The sequence below is a fragment of the Boleophthalmus pectinirostris genome, unplaced genomic scaffold (assembly GCF_026225935.1).
Source record: "Boleophthalmus pectinirostris isolate CB_2022bp ecotype Guang Dong unplaced genomic scaffold, ASM2622593v1 HiC_scaffold_1, whole genome shotgun sequence".
NCBI classification, from domain to species: Eukaryota; Metazoa; Chordata; class Actinopteri; order Gobiiformes; family Gobiidae; genus Boleophthalmus; species Boleophthalmus pectinirostris.
Window position 1 is genome coordinate 31,962,861 of NW_026570970.1, and position 23,980 is coordinate 31,986,840.

General features: G+C 36.1%; 1 protein-coding gene across 6 annotated transcripts in view; it reads left to right on the plus strand.

Annotated features, from left to right (window-relative positions):
* The window catches only part of LOC129408965 (leucine-rich repeat flightless-interacting protein 2-like), a 61,311-nt gene that overhangs the window by 19,816 nt on the left and 17,515 nt on the right, over positions 1-23,980 (plus strand). For 5 of the 6 annotated variants that reach the window (XM_055153930.1, XM_055153941.1, XM_055153923.1 and 2 more), the window contains exons 2-3: positions 1,819-1,905; positions 16,259-16,309. In XM_055153930.1, coding sequence (XP_055009905.1) covers positions 1,819-1,905; positions 16,259-16,309 — 138 coding nt within the window. Of the gene's footprint in view, positions 1-1,499; positions 1,635-1,818; positions 1,906-16,258; positions 16,310-23,980 lie in introns of those variants that run through there. The other variant, XM_055153929.1, reaches the window with a different exon arrangement.

The window sequence follows — 23,980 nt, forward strand, 5'->3', positions numbered from 1 at the left end:
CTCTGCCCACAATGCACCAGTGTACAGGCTCAACCGGGGTAGCATTTTGTGGATGTGGATTTGAATGGAGCTTTGTTACACGCTGAGACAGGCAGGGGCAAGAAATGAGGGGCAATAATGAGTGGCTTTCTTTGCAATAATTTCCATAACCTTATCGATTGGGGCTTAGTGATATGAAAAATAATCATAACAGTTATTTTTTTCTATATACATTTTTGATGTAAATACATTTTACTACTATAATACAAAAATGTCAGAACTTGCATATGACAGGTTAGACTATTCATTTCACTAAACATGGTTAACATCATTAGTAGGGGTGTAACGATATCCAAGTCTCACTATATATCGTCACTGTATGAATCTCACAGTACGATATTTATTGCGATAATGTGGGGAATATGTGGGGAGGCTCACAATTAGAGATGTAACAATATCCTAATCTCTCGGTACGATATTTTGTGCGATATTTTATGGAGGCTAACAAAACTGTTAATATGCTACTTTTTCCTCTTAAAATGCCTTGACAAGACTCAATCCAAAGAACGAAGACTTAAAAGTGCTTAGAACTGTTATTTCTTCATGTAGTCTGCACTGAAATGGAGCAAAGGATCATGGTCTTTTAGCTATTGCTGCACCATAACTCTTCATTAAGCAAAGAGACTTGTAATTCGATATATTGTGAGGGTCCATGATTTTATTGTGAGAACTTTGACAATACGATATCACGATATTTTGGTTATTGTTACATCCCTAATCATTACAGTTTAGATGTGACAATAAATATTGCCTAGTTTTTATTGTTTTTGTTGTATTTGTGAATTAATAATTTAGTTTTAGTTTATATTTATCATAAGCTTATCATTTGACTTCCTGGTTGGACACAGGCAGCACATGTGACATAAAGCAACCACGAGGTTAACAAGGACCAAAACGTGACTAAATTACACAAGTTATGACTAGATTAGTCAAAACACATGACAAGGCCTTTATTTAGTTAAATTAATGTTTAAACTGTCAGAAAAATGCCTTATTGAGGGTAAAATGTCTTTGCATTTTGGTTAGAAGTGATGTTGATGTTGTGATCAGTTGATGATATAGAGGTTGTTATCAATTTATCCTTCTGCCTTCTTCACAAACTGCTATTTAACTGATGTAAAATTATGATGAATGTTTACCTCATATACTATCTCACCAAAGCAAATCATAATTAGAAAAATATATTAATCTGTCAAATGCACTTTAATATAATTTTATGCACATGAACATGGCTTTTAGTTAGTGCACACAAAATAGTTAGTTAGTGCACAGAAAACAGTCAATTAAATTATTGAATCTTGGTCTTGATTAAAGTGTAATTAATTAAAATCGTCCCTTGTTTGGTGATGGTTGAGAGGAAATGTTCTGCTATATTAGCCTATTGCATCCGTTTAACAGTGTGACACACTCTTGATAATGTCACTCATGTTATATCGAAATTGGTAATTCCTCTTTCAAATGGTGCTTTGAGGAAGTAACCATTGTTCACACGCTAAATCAACCCTTTTTGTGATTTTATTCCAGTCTCTCATCCAAAATCCACCATAATTACTTCTCTCTCTCACAGACTTGTGTTCTCTGGCTTTTCACACTGTGTGAGTTGTGTGGTCCTCTGTGTCTATTATTTTTATGTGTTATTTATACTTTTGCTCCTATTTGATTTTACTTATTCAATTGCTTTAATGGGTACTACTGGACTGGATCCATTTTATACACAACATATTTCTTTTCATCCATTTTACACTTTTCAATCATTTATGTGTTATTGTTTTATTTCAGGCGGAGGCTCGGTTGGCGGCGAAGCGGGCGGCCCGAGCGGAGGCCAGAGAGATCCGTATGAAGGAGCTGGAGAGGCAGCAGAAAGAGGTAATACACACATAGCACACATAACACACTTGACAAAAACCTACGCTGACATTTTTGAAGTACCATAAAAGCTGTTAACCTTGTAGTATAGATTTGTACAAACATGTTCTGAAATGTGATTCTTGTAATTCTTTGTCTTTGTTCTTAACTTGAATCTAATTGCAATCATAATGCCTGTCATAAAAATCACAATGAGATATTTTTCCCAAATCGTTCAGCCCTACTTTATACTAAGATGACTGTTATTGAATATGATAGAACATAAAGGGACAGACTCAGGATATTTAAGCTCAGAGATAATAACGGCAGTAACACAGTATGATTTTCAGTTTATATAAACCATAACACAGCGATTGGAATAGAAATAGGTTCCAACACGTTACAACTATGAGTGCCCGCATGTCAAGCCTTGATATCTTTGTAAGGGAAAAAAAAGAACATGTTTTCTATTTAAATGTCACTTTTTTTTATAATTCATGGGACATCAGTGAAAAAGTGGGACATTCTTAATTAGTTGAGTGAGAGACCGTGGACTTTAGTTCAGGACAACCAAGAATGCACCGATTCAGCTTTTTCGGTTCCAATAACGACTTTGATACTTTAGCTAAGTATCTGCCAACACCCAATTCAACTGATACCATTGCAGAGACTGAAAACAGCATTTATTTCATTAAACAAAAATAAAATAAGAGAAAACAGATCCAAATCTGTAGCTTTTATTTATCTCTCAAGTAACTACTGAACAAATTTGCATAAGTGAATTACATTACAAGACTTTTGGGGTGACTATGACCAGTAAACAGTCTTATGATATCTCTGTGTATGTTCAACCAGGATATCAACTGAACCGATATTTGGAGGGCCGGTATCTGATCCAGCACATTTTTCAGTATCAGTGCCAGTATCTTGATACCTGTATCGGAATGGTGCGTCCCTAACCAAAAGAGAGAGAGGTGAAAACATACTTTATACATTGATTTAGTAGCACCCTAAGTGAACCCTGAAGCATTATATCATATCACAACTTTTGGGGTCAAAGTTCAAAGGTGAACATAAAGTGCAAGGCTGGAGATTTCCTGAGTGTTAATCTGTAAATGGTGTGAGAGGGACAGAGTTTATCATGAAAGGGAGCAGGAGGTCATGTGATATCTAGGGCCAGTGTTGAGAAAGCTGTGTAATCTTATTTGCTTTCATGATAACTAATCTTTTAAAAAACTATTTTTCTTTTTAGTTTGTACATGGATTGACATAACAAACAACAAATAGGATATTTTAATGTATCTTCCTATTCATAGATGTAATAAAATGTAACTTTAAAGATCACATAGTACACCAAATTAACTCATGTGAGCTTTTAGCCACTTTATAAAGTCGTTACCTCATTTAAACAGACCTGGGGTTGTGCTTTGTTTTATTCACAAATGTGTGGGTAACTCTCGATTATCACATATCTCCAATGCTCTGTTCCACCTTGTGATGTCATGAAGCTGTAGATTTCATGTTAACAGCTTCATTTGATCTTTTTTTCAGTAGAAATAAGCAATTCCAGGACTGAAATTATCCAAATGATTTTAGTGAAAGTGTATGGAGTTTAAAAACACTGTTTTTTTGTTTGAGAGAGGAACTCAGCCTAAACCAATATAGCCCTACTAGCCCATCCCTACTAAATCCAGTATATTTCAACATTCCAAATTCCAATTGATTATAAATGTTTAGTTTTAGAATCAAAGGAAAGTACCCACAAAACCAACGTTAAGTTTTTCCACTGCCTTTGGAGCCAAACTAATCATCTTTAAACGAACCCTGTCCAATTGATCGCTGTCCAAAATAGGAAATACTCTTAAGATTTGAAGCTATAAAACTCTGATTAAAATGCCCAAAGGAGGAAAGTACTATAAATACATGCACAAGTTACCACTAAATTTTCAATGTTATGTCCACACTGTCATTCTACAGGCAAAGATGGAAAGTGGCTTATTTTGAGGGTTGTCTGAAAATTGTGGGTCTTGTTTAATCAGTATGAAGCTGCTTGCAAAATCAAAGCTTATCATCATTAGTATTTCTAAAGTAGAATTGTAAGATTTTAATCCATACTGTGGTGTTATGATACAAATGTTCAATCTCAAAGGAAATAATCAATTCTTTTGTGATTTTGACACCACAATAATACAATACAATAGAATTTTTGACTTGACTCTGGGGGAAAAAAGTGTATATATTAAAAGTTGCTAAGGTTTAATCAGTTGTGTGGTAACTTATTTACAATATGTTTCTGAAATTTTATAAACCACTAAGTTATTAAAACATTTCATCAGTTTGAGTTTTGACTGAAAACTACTGTGTTATTGCCTTTTTAAACTCTTAATATTAGAATTTTTGGAAAAGTCTTTGGGGAAAATCGGAGGAAATTTTTACTTTCCAACCTCTGCAAATTTGAAGTTAGCAGGACTGTTCCATATTGTCCAAAAACATATAGATGTGTTGCAATTTTTAGTATCTTCGTATTTTCCCTCAAAAATCCATAAATTTCCTTGTTTTCCTGAATGGTTGCAGGTGGTTGTGTTGAGACAGGTGCAGATCTGAACTCGTGCTGGTCTCACTGAACTTACAGTAGTGTGAACCACAGGGAGCCTCTATTCTTAGACCAGAGTAATCCCATACACACAAACACTCCTTCACCTGTTTCCACTATACTGTGATTTATGCTCTTTTAATGAGTTTGAACGGGCTGTACCCATTTTCTTTCATGTTATAAAACAAAATTTGTCTTGTCCCAGTACAGATATATTGTAGAAGCAGGAGCAGGAAGTGCTCTGTTGGCATGCTACTTGTTGGTGTTACATTGATGGCGAAACTCTGCTCTGGACTGTGAAAGATGTGAAAAGTATTGATAAACTCATGTTGGCGAATAATTAGGATGCTCAAAATGCATACAGAAAGTGAGGAATAAGAAGTTGTAGTTGTTGTAGTTGTAGTGGTTTAATGGTTGTTGTTGTAGTTGTAGTGGTTTAATTGTTGTTGTTGTTGTAGTAGTTGGTTTAGTTGTAGTAATTATTGTAGTTTGTTTAGCTGTAGTAGTTGGTGGTAGTAGTTGGTTTAGTTGTAGCAATTGTTTTAGTTGTAGTAGTTGTAGTAGTTTGTTTAGCTTTAACAGTTGGTTAAGTTGTAGTAGTTGTTTTAGTTGTAGTAGTTGTTTTAGTTGTAGTAGTTGTAGTAGTTGTAGTAGTTTGTTTAGCTTTAACAGTTGTTTTAGTTGTAGTAGTTGTTTTAGTTGTAGTAGCTGGTTTAGTTGTAGCAGTTGGTTTAGTTGTAGTAGTTGTTTTAGTTGTAGTAGTTTTAGTTGTAGTGGTTTAGTTTAGCAGTTTAGTTGTAGCAGTTGTTTAGTTGTAGTAGTTGTAGTTTAGTTGGTTTAGTTGTAGCAGTTGGTTTAGTTGTAGCAGTTGGTTTAGTTGTAGTAGCTGGTTTAGTTGTAGTAGCTGGTTTAGTTGTAGTAGCTGGTTTAGTTGTAGTATTTGTTGTTATAAGCTGCTCCAGTCTGTGTGCCTATATATGACTCCCTATATGTTGGCTGTATGTTTACACAATCATGCAGCACATTGTTTTATATGCCAGATAAATACATTTGGGCCTTACTATGGATCTTAAAATTTTAAAGACCATCCCATATTACACTATTTTTTCTGATCTGTGTTATAATGTTGTTTCCTCAATATTCAGCCCTGGAATTGCCAATCTTTACTTGAATAAAAAGTAAAATGTATCTTAACTTAAAAACTGCCTCTTGGTGACATCACAAGGTGGAACAGAACCTTTTAAGATTTGGAGATGTAGACAGATTAATAATGAAGCGTTATTTACATAGATATGTGAATGAAACAAAGCACAACTCCAGGTAACAGCATTATAACATCATGGCTAAAAGAAAATCTCACAAGAGTCAGTTTTATGTAATATAGGACCTTTAATTTTATTGGAAAATATTGCGTATCTCCGACAGCAGCAAGAAAAATCCGCAATTGGACTATCCCTAATCTAAACATTTAATCCTGGTTACCTGTAAAGTCTTTGGTGTTTCTTACTGTAATGTTGTCAAAACAGCCCGTGGAGGTGAGTGGGTCATATGCTGTGGATTACTGTGGTCAGGATCAGAGCAGGAGCCTGTCCCTTTAAACCTCCAGACGAATTATACAGCAGATTAGCAGCTCATGGTTTCAACCACGCAACACCACACTGTAGTGCTGCTCAGGTTTGTTTTGATACCAGACGTGGGACAGAGACCTCAGAGACTTTGGAATATTTTTACATACAATTTACATGGTTTCGTAAAGTTCTGAAATTGCAACAAAACCTACAATACAATTTTTTTTATACATTTACCAGAATAAGATGCTGCGTCAATACTGGCCATCAATTTTGGATTCTGGCCGTTTACGTATTTTTTGGATGGCTTTGAACCTTTGAATTGTTTTGATTAGAGCAATGGGAAAGACCGATCCAGGATACCACCTGGATTTTGGAAATGTTGGGTTGAGGTGAATTTTGGACAAACTTTCAAACTTTCATGAACAAGTCAATTTTGGATAATGATTTCCTAATGATTTTACTTGTCCTTGAAATTTTTATATTTAAAAATGTTCGTTTCATGTTAAAGATGAAACGGAAAGCGAAAAGATATACCTGATTTTTTTTATATTTTGAGATGCTTTCTAGATGACCAGCAATTTTGGATATAAAAGCTTATTTGACTGGCTGTAAACCGGGACATTTTGATACTAGAAATGGGACAGAACACTCCAACCTATCTCCTGACATTTGGACATTTATATTGAGTGAATATATAGGACAAACTTGTGCACTGTCTCAATGTTGACCAGGGATTTTGTAAGTGGACTTTTTGAATGAAGCCTGCTTGGTGTTGAATCACGGCTGGTCGGAGGTTAGCAGGAAGGGGGCAAAGGGCTGCCCTCTCAGAACGCCCTGGGACCCCCCCAAACTACGGGGGAGACGTGGTGAGTGCTTAGAACAAATAAATAACATGTTTTACTGGTTACTAGGGCTGCACTTTTTTGGAAAGGAAATAGAAAAGGATTTTGCCCAGATTGCGCACTGTTAAAGGTGCACTGTATAACTGTGTGGTGGAGGGTCCGTCCCCTGCTTGTCTTCATGGAGATGTTATTGCTTTGTCTAGAAGGTCTCACAGTATGATATTAAACTTATCTATTTCCATGCTGACAAGCCCACAATGCCTCTAAGCCAAGTTACATGTCAGATCTGTGGAGAAATAACCTCACTCACTGTAGGAATGCATATTTTTGTAGTATTTTTCAGCAGTTAAACACCTGTAATTGAGTAAATGCAACAAAGATGAGTTTACACTGTGAAACCTGTCAGGCAAAACTAAAATATCTCCATGGAAACAAGCTTATGGCAGATCCCTACCAGAAAACTTACACAGAAAATATGAAATAAATAAATAAATAAAAGAATCCCATGTTTGCAGAGGTCTAAACTACAGGTATAGCATTGTAATCCTATTTGTTTGAAATTAGGACCACAAATCTACTGTATTATTATTGTGGCTTGTGATTGAATAATAGTAAACTGAATACAGTTGTTTCATTTTCTTGATTGACTGTTTCATGTTGTTTCAGGGCCAGTACTAATTTACCATAAACCAGGCCTAAATATCTACATTTTGACATTTTATCATCAAATTCTGCCATAGAAATATAGAAATAGAAACCAGAATATTAACCACTGCCTAGTATATTTTGACGTTAGCCTACAGACCAGTGTTGTCTAAGCTGATTGTGTAACTGCAGTGCAGCCTTGGTCATGAGATAATTGAGTGTCCAGACATGTCATGCAGACCTACTGACTGAGCTCCCATTACAATAGGAAAACATGGAACCTGGGCTTGTTCTAATTACCGTATTTTCCGGACTACAAGTCGCCCCAGAGTATAAGTCACATCAGCCAAAAAATGCATAATGAAGAAGACAAACGCATATATAAGTCGCACTTTTTGGGGAAATTTATTTTATAAAATCAGAGACCAGGAACCGACATTTCATTTTGAAAGGCGAGTTATAGTAATAACAATAGAATAGACAATAACGGGCTGTTAACATAACATATGAACAGTTATTCAGATATGTGATGATGTTTATGCTATACTTAACAAGTTTACCAAACTCTCCATCTCACTCCAAATCACAGAATGGTTTTGGTTGTCACTGAAGTGCAAGCTTTGTCCATTCATCCAATACCTTCTAGGAAAGTTGCATGGTGCATATTTCACTACTTGCAGCTTGTAATCTGCACAAAAAAAAAAAATGATTTTTTTCTTGGCATTTCTGTTCAGTCCTCTCAGTTGTCTTTATGAGTTTGTTTAAATTTTCAGTGGTACAGAAGCAATGGTGTGATTGACTGACATGATACCAGACAGAACAACAGCTCTTTCTGCAGGAGACATGCACAGTAGAGCCATGTGACAGTGGTACAGGAGTAATAGGAGCAGCAGATACTTACACACAAAAATTGACTCTTGTGAGCATGTATGAGTAATCTTTTATTATTAGTCAGTCTATAGCTCAAAACGCTCTGTTCCACCTTGTGATGTCATCAAGCGATAGTTTTTAAGTTAACGGCTACAGCTACAGCTATTGAAAGCTGTTTCTGTACACTATTTAGTTTTGATGGCTCTCTTAAATTTGACTAATCTTGTATTGTGTTTTTCAAAACACACACAAAGACATTCTATCACATACCATAAAGATACATTGTTTTTCCATTGTGATTGGATTTGTGATTTGTTTTAATAGGAGGATTCTGTCCAAAGTTTACATGAACTGCTGATAAACTAATACAAGAATCCCATACATTTCAGAACATGTTTGCAGAGGTTTAAATTACAGAGTTAGCAGGTTTTATACACAATTATAAACAGCATATTTTCTTTTTTTATGAGATTTTATGATTGTGTTCACTCAAAATGTAATTCTGATTTGACTGAGTTATATATTGCTGCCCTAGTCTAATAGAAACTGTTTTGGAAGCTAGGCAATGAAATGATGCAATGAAAAGAGAAGGTCAAAATAACAAAACTGTCAAACTGAGTAAAGACTGTATAAGTCTGCAGTTCTGTCATAGAGGGTGGAGCCACTTTTACTGGGGTTCTGGGGTTTGGTGTTTTGGGGAAATTTTGAGTTGTAATACAGATGCAGCTCAAACTAGTATAAAAAATAATAGTATCAGTAATATTTAAAAAAAACACACTATACTATATTAGACAATATTTGGCCTTTCCTGAATAGTTTTAAAATGCTCTTCATCTGCTATTATTTGGGGTTGAAAGTTGGCATTTAGTATTCAGCATTTATCAAAATAAAGTTTGAAGTTTTAATATTGTGACAACACTAAACATTATCCAACTATTACTGATACTATAATCATCATGTGTGGTTGGGTAAGCTGTGTTATTTCAGTAGCTGTTTATTTTTCCCGTTCTCTATCTACCGACTCATCTCTTGTGGTGATATGATCTGTCCATTTGAATAACATTGTGTGAGAGAAGTGAAACACCTGCTGTTTTCAATGGAGCCGCTCAGAGCTCTCTACCTGAGTGGTGTTTGTGTAGGCTGTTGTATGGCTCTTTTGATTTGCCAAAGGTGGTTGTTATGCTGCTTTTTTCTCCATCACTGAACAATAAAGTACATGTATCAGAGAAGTAAAACTGGGTGCACTTACTTACATTTGAATATTGGTTGAGAATTTATCAATAAAAACATAATGCATTTTGATTGGAGCGCTCCCCCTTTTATCTTCTATCTACCCCACTGCCTTAGGCCCAAAGTTGCTGTGAACATCTACAGTCTCCCAGAAACTTGAACAAAGTATAAATAATATTTGTAAACAGAAAATTCAACCAAGCAACAGCAAGCAAGTGTAATTAGTACTTTTCACAGACAAGGAAGTCACAAGTGCTTCACAACTAGAAGTTTTATACAATAATAATAAATAAGATGCAGACCATTTTGTGTGTGTACATGTGTGTGTGTTTTTATTTTTCATACATTACACACATTGAAGCTCCTCAGTCCTGCCTACTTCGAAGTCCGCTCAGTTCCAGAAGTAAAATTTCCATTCATTTTTTTCTATACACTTTTTGAAAAAATCTAGGCATCTAACCAGCTACGTGCTAACTAAGGCTACGTTCAGACTGCAGCCTGAAGTGACCCAAATCCGATTTTTTTGCCCCTGTGCGACCTGCATCTGATCTTTTAATGACAGTCTGAACAACACAGATCTGATTTTTTTCAAATGTGACCCAGGCCATTTGGATATGTGCTCCTAAAACTGATACATATCTGATCTTTTGACATGCAACATCAGTCTGAACTATTGTGCGGCAACAAGCACCTGTTGCGAGACAATACAGCCTAACATTGACGCGTTTGCTCACTGAAATAGGCCGCCAAAGACGTGTTTCCTCACGAACTCTGTGTCAGTGTAGTAGTGAAGCACATAGCAAGCCCACCACTCTTGGCTGTGACACCGCACCCACACGTTCCTTTCTGCAGACTGCTACTGCCCCACAAAACACCATGGCCAAAAACCTCGTCCTTCTTCTGATTCTCCTCCTTAAAACAAATAAGTTGTACATGTTCTGGCTCCGGTACGAGAGCAACTTTAAAATTGCCAGGTGCTGAATCCTGCGTCCATGTTTAGGCGACTTCCATAAACACTGAGCACACTCTCTCCATGTGACGTTGTTGTGTCCTCCAATGTGCATATTGGACACTTAAAGTTCACACTGGAGATCACATACAAATCACATTTAATTGGAAATGTGAATGACATCGCAAAAAAATTGGATTTCACAAAAAAATCTGAATTGAGCATTAAGCCCTTCCATTTGAATGTAGCCTAATATACATAATGCAGTTGTTTTAAATTCAAAAAGTGCATTTAAAATGCATGATTCGCAGAAATGGTTTCATAACTTGGCAGTTTACATAATTTCAGAAACTGATTTTAAATAAAATTCTAGGTCTTGTTGTCATTAATGAAACAGTTCCCACATATCTGATTTTCCTGAGCAAGCTTTCAAACTTTTAATATACTTTTTTTTTTTTTTTTTTTTTTTTTTGTGGAAAGTCCATGAAAAAAATGTGAAAATATATGAAAGATTTACTTCCAGAACCGGATTGAGCTCCATACCGTAGTGATAAAGATTTACTTGGTGACCCTTTTTTGTTTCCTGGGAAAAGTCTCCTCTGTCCCACAGGTGTTCAGTAAATCTGTTTGAACTTTGGTCACTTTAAACTTTACATTCCTCTCATTAACACACACCAGGGCCCCCTCCTCTTTCCACCCCACTCTCTTGTTCTCCTTCGTTCTCTTGCACCCCCTCCTTATCAATCCATCTCACTCTCTCTCTTCTTTTTCTTTTTATCCATCTATCTCTCACCCTCCCATCTTCTACATCCTCTTTCCTTCCCTCTCTTTCTCAAGCTCTTTACTCTCCACTCACTTTCTCATTGTTTCTCCTTTTCTCTTTCACTCTCTGAACCGACTGTGACTTAAAGTTAATTTTGTGGCTGATTGATTCTTTCTGTCCTCTCTCTTTCTCGCTCTCTGTCCCACTCTCTCTCTTTCCCTCTTCTCTCTCTCTATGAACCTGATTTTGGTTTAAACTCACTTTTGTTGATTTATGCTTTTCCTGTTTTCCATGTTTCATCCTCCGTTTGTTTCTCCTTTCCTCTCGATGTGTAGATCTTTCAGGTGCAAAAGGTAGGACACGGCCGTTTCCTTTTTCCTTTATTTGTGTCTCAGTGGTTCTCAAACTTTGATATAGCTGAATGAAAATTACTGATGAATATACTAATATAGTGCACAGTCAACCATTTTGCAGAACATGGCATCAATTAATGACATAAATAAATGAAAAAAATGAATTGTGTTAATGGATTTCAGTGTACAAGATCTCATTTGACTCCAACCAACTCTCTTTGAAATTACCGATCCATTGGCCCCACTAATAGCACGTATCAAAATATAGAAATGTCATTTCCTAAAAATATATAAATAATACATCTGATTGGTTTTGGGACCAGATCTTGACCAGATCAAGTCAGTTTGTCTCTCTGGAGAAAGTGATAATGGCTTAATTTTATCCAATGTTAGGTTACATTAAACACATTACATTACATTACATAAAAAAATTTGCCATGGACACACTGCTTTTACTGACAATAATGCAGAAAGTAAAATGTTGATAAATAGTAATAACAAATAGGAAAAAACACAAAATGTGTCAAATTATGTCTAAATTGTGTCTCATGGACCCAATATTGTCTCTTATCTCATCTACTGGGATTTGTGTCTCATCCCATACCTACAAAATGAACATTGAGTACAAGTTTGCAGATTTCCTCAGGTAATTCCCTCTGTAATCCTGAGAGAATTGAGTAAAAGATCATATAGTGCATTATTTACAGTGCAGATGGATCAGAACACATTCAGTGCATAGCTGAGCTGAGCTACAGATGAAAGAAGTAACATAAAAATGAGCTATGTCAGATCACTTGTAGAACCAATAGCAGTGTTTGAGAACCACTGTTTTTTAAGTTTCCCTTTTCATTTTCAGTTGCATACCTCTTATATCTCATCTGTCTTTGCCTAATCCTCTCCCTCCATCAGAAATATTATGGCCTGAGCCCCAAAGCAGACGATCGTCAGGACAGCAAATGGGGAGATATTGAACAGTGGATGGTACAGTACAGGCTTTGATGAGTGACGACTAACCAAAGTTTTTATACTAACATGTTGAGCTGCACGAACATGAACAAAAATGTATTTCAGTAATGTCATTTGTGAATTACACTGTCAAAATTAAGTTCAATCTGACTGGCTACTTTGACAGTGGAATAAGCCGAGAAATCAATAGGAACTGTATGTAACCTGCACTCTTATTGTTTTAAAAAAAGGTAGTACAATCACAACTGAACCTGAGTTGCCAGTGCCTTAACCTGCAGATACATACACATGCCTCACATTCACCCACTGAGCTGTAGAGGCTCCACTAGCACTGGTTAATGATTGGCTGCCGGTCCTGGGGTTTAGGTAGTGACCATTTAGCTCATAGAGAGGCTTTTTAAGTTTGAACCACTTGGATTTCAGCATTTTGGCAACCCAAATGAGAGACTTATTCTGTAATCTCATTGGATCATCATCTTTAACCAATACACAGAATTATATCATAAATAAATATAACATCATAATCTCTGCTTTTGTAATTAAGAGTAAATCAGCATTCGAGTTGTTCGCAGTAAAAAAAGAGAAGCCCTTCCTTGTCCACAAATGTACCAAGCGCTTACCCCCTTTCAAAAGCAAAAGTCTGTATTTCTGCTAAAATAGGCCAAAGTACGTCTATCTGCATGACCTCTTTGTTTGGGTTGGTTTGGTCACTTCACTTTTAGCCTCTGACCAAACCACAATGCTGCTCTGTGATTGGCTAACCGGGCCATCACACCAGTGGTCGAGCCAGACGGCTCCTCGTAGGTTTGTGAACTCACAAATAGCATGGCCAGGTTACAATTTGAAAGTATTTGGGATTAAAGAATCTTAAATAAAATGGTATAATTTGTAACAACAAAATAACCATATCTTTATCACCATATTCACCCTGTGCTGTGATTTTAGATGTAACCCTTACTAACATGCATGGTTTTTAGTGACATTTGGTTTTCTGTGTTTGACTGTAAATTTGCTGGAAAACTTCCCAACCATGTTTTTCAAATTCCTGATAATTCCTGTTAATCCCTTTTAGAAAATGAGGGATTATGTTGATCAGAGCAGTGCCATAATGTTAATCCACTTATAAAGAAGAGCAGGGAGCCTCTTGGTTTGTAACAGCGCTGCCATCTGCCCTTTCTGTCAGAGACTGTGGGAGATTTAGTCGACATTTACCAAGTGTAGCTCTTAAGAAACTGGTGGCAAACTTCACGTTCAAATACCACTAAGAGGATTTGTCAGTGCTGCATAACAAGTGTCATTCATTTATGTATTGTTTGTAATAGAGTAGGAAATATAAAGGTGCTCTGTGTAACTTTTCTAGTGAAGAGTATGTCAGCTGCTTGTCGCCATGGATTTATGAGTGTTTAGTCTTTAAAGTTCCACAGTATGGGATTAAATGTATCTTTACATTTACAATTCAGATCTTTGGAGAGTTGACCCCAGCTCTCACTCTCTCTGTAAGAATTTCAAGGTATCCAATAAAAACAACTGTAATTTATTAATTGAAGCAAAATAGATATATTTAATACTTCACTGTGCAACATTCCAGGCAAATAAATAATATCTCCATGGAGACAGACCAGAAAAACATAGTGCACCTTTCAAACTGTCAAACCACCCTTTCCTGGTCTCTTGTTTAGTTCAAATGAGTTGACCAAAATATATATGCATTTTTTCATATAGTTGAATTCTCAACTACTTTATCTTTTACTTCATCAGATTGGTACATTAATAGTGAAATGTCTTAGTAACAAAATGATGCTGCTAGGCCTCCTGTCTTCTGTGTGTATTTGCTGTGTACATTTAGTGTATCTGAGTAAATGGCGTGTGATTTGAAAAGAGAAGTGTGGTCATATCTAACATGCACATGCCAGAGTGTTACTGATTCAGTGTGGTGTCCATGATGTGGTTTCAACAGTAGAGTAAAACAAGAAGACATGCTATGTTTCTGTGAATTTTAATTGATGCTTTGCAGTGAAATCATGCTGGGGGTGTTCTACATGTATGCCTATGGTGATACAATGCACAGTGCACACATTAGCAAACACTGTCAAAAACATTTTAAGATGGTCTCAAAACTTTTCTCACCTGTTGTAGTGCTAAATCAGCTCTATATGGTCAGATTGTATTAAAATGGGGTGAGCCTTCCTTTAGAATAGGTCAAGACAGACGAGCCCCCCCTTCCCCATAATCCCATCCACCTGCCCTATCCCATACAGGCCTTTGAAGTAAATGCATCTTTTGTTCCTGGCAATGGTGAGTTTCAATAACAACTGATAATATATTTTTTTAATATTGCCATCCTCACATACCGCCACTCCAACATTGATGTCTAACTGTCAGAGTGGTGACATTTTAGCTTTTTTTGCAACATTCTGCAATTCTGACACACAAGGTAATTATTAAGTTGTGGCGGCGCTCTTTTCGAGACCATATTTTCTCAGACTGGCAGCATAGGAGACGATGTGCACGGTGCATGGAAGGAGGCGTGGTGCGCACGGCGTATGGGAGGAGTTGCGGTTTGCGTGGCAAGGTTTAGCCCTGGTTTAGACTTGGATTAGCCCTGGTTTTACTCCTGATTTTAGTCCTGGTTTTAGTTCTGAGGTATACAAGTGGAGGCGCGGTCCACGCAGCATATATGAGGCAATAAAGGTGACGCTCCAGACTATGACTAGGTTGTCAGAATGGTGACATCACTTTACAGCTAATTCACGCACACACAATTACCGATATCAATACTGCTGTGTGTGTGGACCTTTGTTTTTATTTACATGTGTGTCGCACCTCCCCAGTGGCTCTTTGGAAACCCGCTGTGTTAAAACAAACTTCAGATTAATGTCCACTAGAGTTTCTGCCAGAGTAGTGCCTTCAGTTAACATCACACCCCCAGAGAATGTTGATGATATCACTTGCACTGCAAATTATCAATAACATTATGTATTTTAATTATCTAAATCAATGAAATCTATACAAATACCATACTTTACTACTACTACTACTACTACTACTACTACTACTACTACTACTACTACTAGAACCATGAACTCATTGTCTATCATCTGTCTTGTTGTAGACCTTTTGACTTCTGCCATCTTGTTTTTTGTTCACATCCTCTCTTCTTTCCTTGTCCCCTCCCTATCTCCTTATCTCCCTGTTCCCTTGTTTCCTTGTATCCTACTCTCCTTGTTTCCTTGTCTCCTTGTCTCCTCGTTCCCTCGTTCAGGAGGACAGTGAGAGGTACACAAGATCGTCACGAATCCACACGGTTTGTAGTCCTCCTGCATTCCATCATCTCTTCATACTTTTTCTTTGTTTTCATCCTCTTCTCCAACATAAAACAGACAAGGATTCATATTTTGAAAGGTTTTAATATTAGTTATTATAATTGTTTGCTGTTAAAAGTACTTAAAACTATTAAATCTGTATTTATTTATAGGCAAAACATATTTGTTGCATAATTATGAATTGATAAGTTGATTCATTAAGATACAAAATAATAAGGGGGGATTTATTTTGTACTTAAACTAAATGTTTTTTATTTTGTCTCTTGCAGCTCTCAGATGAAGATGAGCGGATGTCTGTGGGCAGTCGGGGCAGTGTCCGGGTCAGTATCACATTTTAACAAATTTTAAGGCAAGACACTGCAGGAGATTTTTTACACTTTTTATCTATCTTTTTTTTTTCTTTGAGTAATATTGTTTATTGTTAACCCTTATTAAATCACACCTAAAGTAGCAAGAACAAAAAATTCCAGTCTTCAGAGTAGTTCCTTTATTTCCTTGTTTTGCAGCATTATCTAAAAAAGCAAATCCAAACTACCTTTGATAAATGTTCAAAATAATATTGATACTTATAATTTAAAGGTCCTATATTATGCAAAATTGATTCATATGAGCTTTAAACCATGTTACAATGTTGTTTCCTCATCACAAACATACCAGGAGTTGCTCTTTGTTTCATTCACACGTATCTGAGTAAGCCTTTATTATCAGTCTGTCCACACCTCCAAAGCACAAAATGCTCTGTTCCACCTTGTGATGTCATGCATTGGTAGTTTTCAAGTTAACAGCTACGTTTTACTTTTAGTTCAGTAGAGACAGGCAGTTCCAGGGCTGAAATTATCCAAATGATTCTGGTGTATGTATATGGAGTTTAAACACTGTGGAACACTTCCCCTATTACCACATGACATCACAAGGTGTTTTTAGAGAAAAACTCAGCCTAAATATGCAGGGTTTGTGTGTTAAACATTTATGGAAAAAAAAAAAACACAACTCTAGATATTTTTGTGATGAGGAAACAACAATATAAGAAAATTGCATATGATTTTGTATTCATGATACAACCTAAAACTCCAGATACATTTTTAATTTTTGTGGATGCCTGGAATCTTCTATGAAAGTATCAGATCTTATTTATCTGCAGTGTCTTGCCTTAAATAAATGATTTCACCGTTTGGCCAATTGCTTGTCCATTCGTCTCCATTGAATTCATTGATTTGTTTCTTGGTTACGAGGGCAATATGTCCTTATAAATAGATCTACTTTTTGGTACATCTCTCTTGTTAATGACGCTGTGTTTTGTACAGTCTGATTTGGACATAGTGGGGGCCTATGCAGGAGGAGGGGTAAGACTTCGGGTTTAAGAGCCTCTAATCAAAGACCTGCTGTGATGTGATGGGGACTAATGCATGGAAACTAATGAAATTCCAACAGAGATTTGTCTTAACAGTTTAATGACGTGTGCTGCTTCTTGGTGTTAATGTAGTGAAGAAAAAGAAGAAAGGGGCTGATTTTAATGGAGTACTGAACAAATGTCTTATCAGAGTATGTGGTGATTTCACTTCTAACTTGGGATGTGAAATGTTTTTGGGTTTTTGTAACATTTTAACTTTGAGTTGAATAACACTTTGCTGGTGTGTGCAAAACCTTAAATGTCAAAGCAACGGTGAGAGATAAGAAATAGGGCTGCACAGTATTGGAACATTTTGCAATATATGGCTGTTAAAAACTGCGATTTCGATATCATTGCAATATTTAATATATTTGTTGAATCCGTAATTTCAGTTATGACAAAAAAAAAAGACATGCTTTAATTTACTAATGAAAGCAGAGTCAAAATAAAAAACTTAACAGAGACAAAGCCAGGACTAAATCAAAGCTAATTTTGGACTTTTGGAAGGAAAATCATGAATAAAATCAGCTTTATTTAATATATTAAAAACTGTTCATATTTGTCAGATGGAGAACCTTGGTGTTATTGTGATAAACTGAATATGTTGTGATATTGATTATTGCATCAGTCAGTATCACAGTATCAATATTGTAGAGCCCTAGTGAGAAATCAATATTGAACTTGTTGATTTATAGAAAATTTGAATATTGAGAATACTATCTTTAAAAAGGGCTGTTTAAAATCTCTGAAAGTATAAGTTCTGTTTCTCAAGATTATTACAAGCATGTTTAGCCCTATTTAGCACATTAATTTCTGTCACTTTTGCTGACCCTTAAAAACTATTGTGAATTTTTGCTGTTGAATGATTCTGTGTGGATATTTTTGTATTCAGAACATTGGTGGTGTTTTGCCTGCATGCTTGCATTTACATTCAGTTTTTATCATACCCATGTAGCAGTTGTTGTATTTCTTTCAAAGGACTCCCCATATTCACATAAGAAGTCAAAGAAAAAGAAGAAACATAAGCACAAAGACAAAGATGTATGTACAAGCGCATGTGTGTGGTGCTAAATATCGCCTTATAAACTGTTACTTTGGTTTACTTACTTCGCATTTTTCCCATTCATTTACAGAGAAATGGCTATGACGATGATTACAGTGTCATGTCCAGCAGGGTCAGTAGCTGTGTGTGAAATTTTAATGATTTGAATGCATGATTGTACAAAATGAGCTAAACCAATGGCTTTCCTGTATCTCTGAACATAGAGCTCGAGACTGAGTGATGAGAGCAGAATGTCTCGGTCTTCAAGGCTAGATTTAACGGTGCGTTCAATGTCTCTGTGTGGCTTTGAAACATTAACAGTAGTTTATTGTGGATACAGTTACATTGAGTCATTTCAATAGTAGCATAGTGGTTTGTGCTTCAGCCCCACAGCAAGAAGGTCATGGGTTTGATTCCCCTGTTGAGTGTGAAGTTTTTGTGTGGAGTTTACATGTTCTCTGTGTATCTATACAAGTTTTCCCAAATCTCAGTTTGACTATCCCGGCTAAACAAGTACCTTTTTAAATATATAGACATACAATTCCAATTTTATTTGTATAGTACTTAACAAAACAACAAGAATGACCAAAGAGCTAAAGACACAAATTATTACCAGATGAAAATGTAAAATATTTAATTTATTATTTGATTTCTTTGCATCCGTCAATAAAAGTGAACTTGTTGTGATTTGTTTAGTTATGATGAATGACTGATATTATACTTTGTTGTCACTCAGAGCTCCGTTCTAGACGAGAGCAGAGCCTCCCGATCCTCCAGATTAGACCTGCAGCCGGTGGGTCCCTGCATGAGAAATGTACAAATCAACTCATTTATTATAACCTACAACTTAATGCAAGATATGAATAAACTGTAATACATTACAGTCAGTTGACATGACAAAAACATTACATAGGCTCTGGATACACTTGGACTCTCCACCATTAAAATTGTGACTTAAAGGTGCTCTATAACTTTTCTGGCCTCTCCACCTGCTTGTCTCCATGCAGATGGTGTTGCTTTACTTGAAATGTTAAACAGTATGGCATTAAAATACACAGATCTGAAGATAGGTCTGACCTGACCTAATTTGCTTGTCTCCATGGAGATAAATAAATGGTCATAATATCATAATGAAAACTAGCAGGGGACAGACCCTCCACAAGAAAAGTTACATAGTACACCAATGGGACTAAACACAGAACTAAACTTGGATTAAACCAGAACTAAACCAAAATTAGAACAAGACCAAACTTCATCAGGCCTAAACTGAGATCAAACAGGACAAGAGTGTGAACATAGGCTAAGATTAGTATGGAATAGATAACCCAATTTTTAGACGTGTCTATGGGTTTCAGAATGATTAAAAAAACTAGGACTGCTACCAGAGCAATTAACAATTTCAGACAAAATAATAATAATGGCGAAAAGTCATCAAGATGTAACAAGAAGCTGAAACCCATATTAGCTGTAGCCATGTGTTTGAGCATCAGTTAAGTAGTAGTAAGTAATATCCTATACATAGCTGTGACAGGATTAACCTTTGCTTTTGTTTGAGGAAATACGACTGACTGCGCTATTAGCTTTAAGTGGTTTAGTCCCTTTAAACCTCAGCTCCAGCCAAAACAGTCCATTGTAAATAGCTTTTGTTGTCTGAAGTTTTTGTTTAAATGGCTATAAATAGATCTACACAATATGAAACAATCAGATAATCAATTTCTATGTTAAATACAGAATTATTACAATATTATGTCAATATTTTATCATATCATATAACATTTCTGGTAGAAGGCCTGCAAACTGCTTGTACTCATGGAAATATTATTGCATTGCTTGAAATGTCCCAGTATTTCTTTAAAATAATCAGTTTACATCGATCACCACCAAGACCAAGTTACAGGTCAGATCTGTGGAGAGGAGACCCCACTGTAAAAGTACATGTTGTGTAATGCGTTTTTGTGCGTTACATTTAATGCTTTACTGTGGAGCATTCTTGGCAAAGCAATGAGATTTCATTGGAGAAAAGCAGGTGCCCTTTTAAACAAAACCACTGTTAAATTTAGTTATTCTCTGATCTGTAAGCACAATACTGGTCAGCTTAACCTTTTACTTAAACCTGTGTTGGTCAATCCAGCCCCATATTTGGAGTTTTTAGTTTTACGGCACATTTTTACTACCTCAGAGTGCAGTCGTAAACTACTCTTCCTGTCTCAAGTTCCTCCTCTCCTTTTTTCTCTTTCATTCTGCTGTTTTTCTTTATTGTCTTTGCCTCTGTCCCATTGCAGACTTCCTATGCTTCTTCAGACCTGTACAGCCTCAATGGTCTGTCCAGCTCTCGGCCAGCTCTCTATAATGGTTACCAGGTACATGCAAAACAAACTTACTCTGTTCAAGGAGTGCACTTTTAGGCTCAATGTAATGCAAATATGGACACCACTGTGTAATTATTTTTAGATCACAAATATAAGTAAGCACAATTAGCCATATATGTTTACTTTTTTCTGCCTAATCCTATAGATACATTTTTACATTTACCATTCATTTGTAAATTTCATAGATTTTTCATTAAACTTTTAAGAATTGGAGAAAGAATTATACAGCTATAAAAAAAAAATTTTTAAACTTTGAACATATCATATATTAGTTTTCCTTTAACATTGTGTATGGGCTGTTGTGAGCTTTTAGCCATGTTAGAACATTGTTTACTCCTCACAAACATACCTGGAGTTGTGTTTTGATTCATTCACCCATGTTTGAATAACCCTTTATTTGTAGGCTGTCTATATTTCCGAAGCTCAAAATGCTCTGTTCCATGTCATGAAGCGGTAGTTTTCAAGTTAACAGCTACATTTTACCTTTTGTTCAGCAGAATATAGGGTGCAAATTCCACGGCTGATTACCCAAATGATTCTAGTGAAGCTGTCTGGTGTTTAAAAACACAGTGGAGCACTTCTTGTGTTACAGCATGATATCATATGGTGGAACAGAGTGTTTTCAATTTGGGAAGTACATGAGTGGATGCAACAAAACACAATTCCAGGTATGTTTGCGATGATGAAACAACATTTTAACAGATCAGAAAATGTGTTATATGGCCCCTTTAATAGCCAATTCATATTTTATTATTTTTTTATTTCTTAATTATTTTATGATAATGTATAATGTATTATGAGCCTAAAAAATAGAAGTTGATTTAATTGTCTTGTAAAAGATATATGTTCTCACTCTGTACACGTACATCTTTTGTTGCAGCGGGGCAGTTCTCTCTCTCAGGTCCCTCTGCAGATCTATCGGAGGGTTGGTCCAATATTTATTGTTACTGTCACTAAAAAATCCACACTGAAAGTATTTGGGAGTGGGGCGGTAACTGGTTAAAAGCATGTTTTAAATCAAGTTTTTCCAATACAGTTTCCCTTTTATTCTGTCTATATTGCCCTAACCTACCTCATTTGTCTTAAAAATGTGGAAAACAAAATTAGTTCTTTTTCAAATGGTTTGTAGTGGTAAACAAGATCAAATTATCTCATCAAAGGTCGTTCTTATAACCAAATTAACCAAGAAGTAGCAGTAGCAGTAGCAGTAGTAGTGGTAGTAGTGGTAGTTTGGTACCCCATCTTAAGAAATCATATGTTTATCTACAGTATTTTACCTCAAACCACCTCATACTTAATACTGAATCAGTTTTTTCCAACTGTTTTCTGTCTTATATTTTCTTACCCTCACTCTATAATATTATCACAGCTCCCACCGTTTGGAGTTTTCTCTGGTTTTCTTCACCAAAGCATGAATCTGCCAGTATTGAAGTATATTATATTATCTTTATCTCATGTATTCTGTGTACTCTGTGGTTGTATAGAGCTCTCTGTATGAAGACAGTCTGTGTGGCAGCTCTCGAAGGGGCAATGCTCAAGTAGTAAGTCCTTTGAGTGAAGTGTCATCGAGAGAATTGGATTGTTTTTGTCTCACCTTGACTGAATTTTTGATTGGAAATACTTCAAGGGTCCCGTATTAAGTGAAATTTATTCTTGTGAGCTTTAAGCCACGTTATAATGTTGTTACCTCCTCAAAAATCATACTTGGAGTTGTTTTGTTTCATTCAACACATGTTTTATTATTTTTCTGTCTACATCTCCAAATCTCAAAATGCTCACCTTGCTACCTTTTACCTTTAGTTCAGTAGAGATTGGCAATTCCAGAGCTGAACTCATCTAGTGATTCTAGGATTCTAGTGAAGGTGAAGGTGTGGTTTTAAACTACTGTGTAGTTTAAAACCACAGTGGGGGCCTTCCTGTACTACCATGACATCACAAGGATAAGAACTTGTGTGCTAAACTTGTGTGAAATTTTTGATGAGGAAACAACATTATGAACGAGAAGTCAGAAAATAGCCTAATACGGGACCTTTAATGTGTGGTAATCCTTCTCAGCAGTTGTCATGGCCCCTCTTTTGTCCTATAGGGGATAGTATTGGTTTGTATCAAGTTAACACTAATTTGGGTTGTCTAAAGCACTGATACCCATAAACTAATCCTAATCTAATCTAATTAAATCTAAATACTATCAGTATTTTGAAAAGCATAAATAGAACCAAATTTGACATTTTCTGAATAATTTCATAGTCTTGATTTGTATCAGAAGACCAAATGTTGATTTTAAATAAGCTATTATTAATTTGTGTTGAAATGTAGATTTTCCCTGTGGTACTGAGATCATTATTGAGTATTGAGCATTTTCCGTGATATTAAGTTTGAAATTTTAGTATCATGGCGTCACCTATACTACTAATAAATCTACTTATCCTGATGTACGCTTTATTTTGGATATGCATGAAATTGGATTACCATTGTGGTGCTGTTTTAAAGTGTGGGTTAAGTACAATAAACTTGCTTGGATGGATATTGTTATTTACAGTACATGCATGGTTGAACGTTTAGTTTAATAATAATATTCATGCATTGCATTTTTATTTATAGCTGCATTTGTCAAGATACTCAAAAGCACTTTGTATTCTATTGTTGATTCACTCTACATTTGGTGGTGGTAAGTTACTTCTGTTACCACAGCTACCGTGCAACAAACTGACAAAAATGAACCTGTCAGTCTGCACCATCATCCTCTGACCACCACCAGCACACTCAGTCACGCACATCATTCATACTAGGCAAAGTGGGTATTGCCCAAGGACACAACAAAACTGCACTAACATTAGTTCTACCATATCAAAGAAAAAATGCATGCAGAATACTAATTGGTGCATGCTTTAATGATCACAGTTCCATATATAATTCCCAGTACATTTCCTGTGTAGCCTTTAGACTACAGCAGCTATCGGAGCTCAGGGTCCAGGTCCGGCTCCAGGACTTCATCTCGAGCCTCGTCCAGAGCCGGATCAGCTCGTACCAGTCCTGTGGTGAGACTCCAAGTGCCCCTTCCTCCATCTACAAAACAAACTACAAACTTACCCTCCTGCTGCTGATGTCTTTTGATACTTTGCAGCCGATATCTTCAATGTTCCTTTACCGATCTGTTAAGACTTAAATCTGATCTTTGTTTTAACACAAT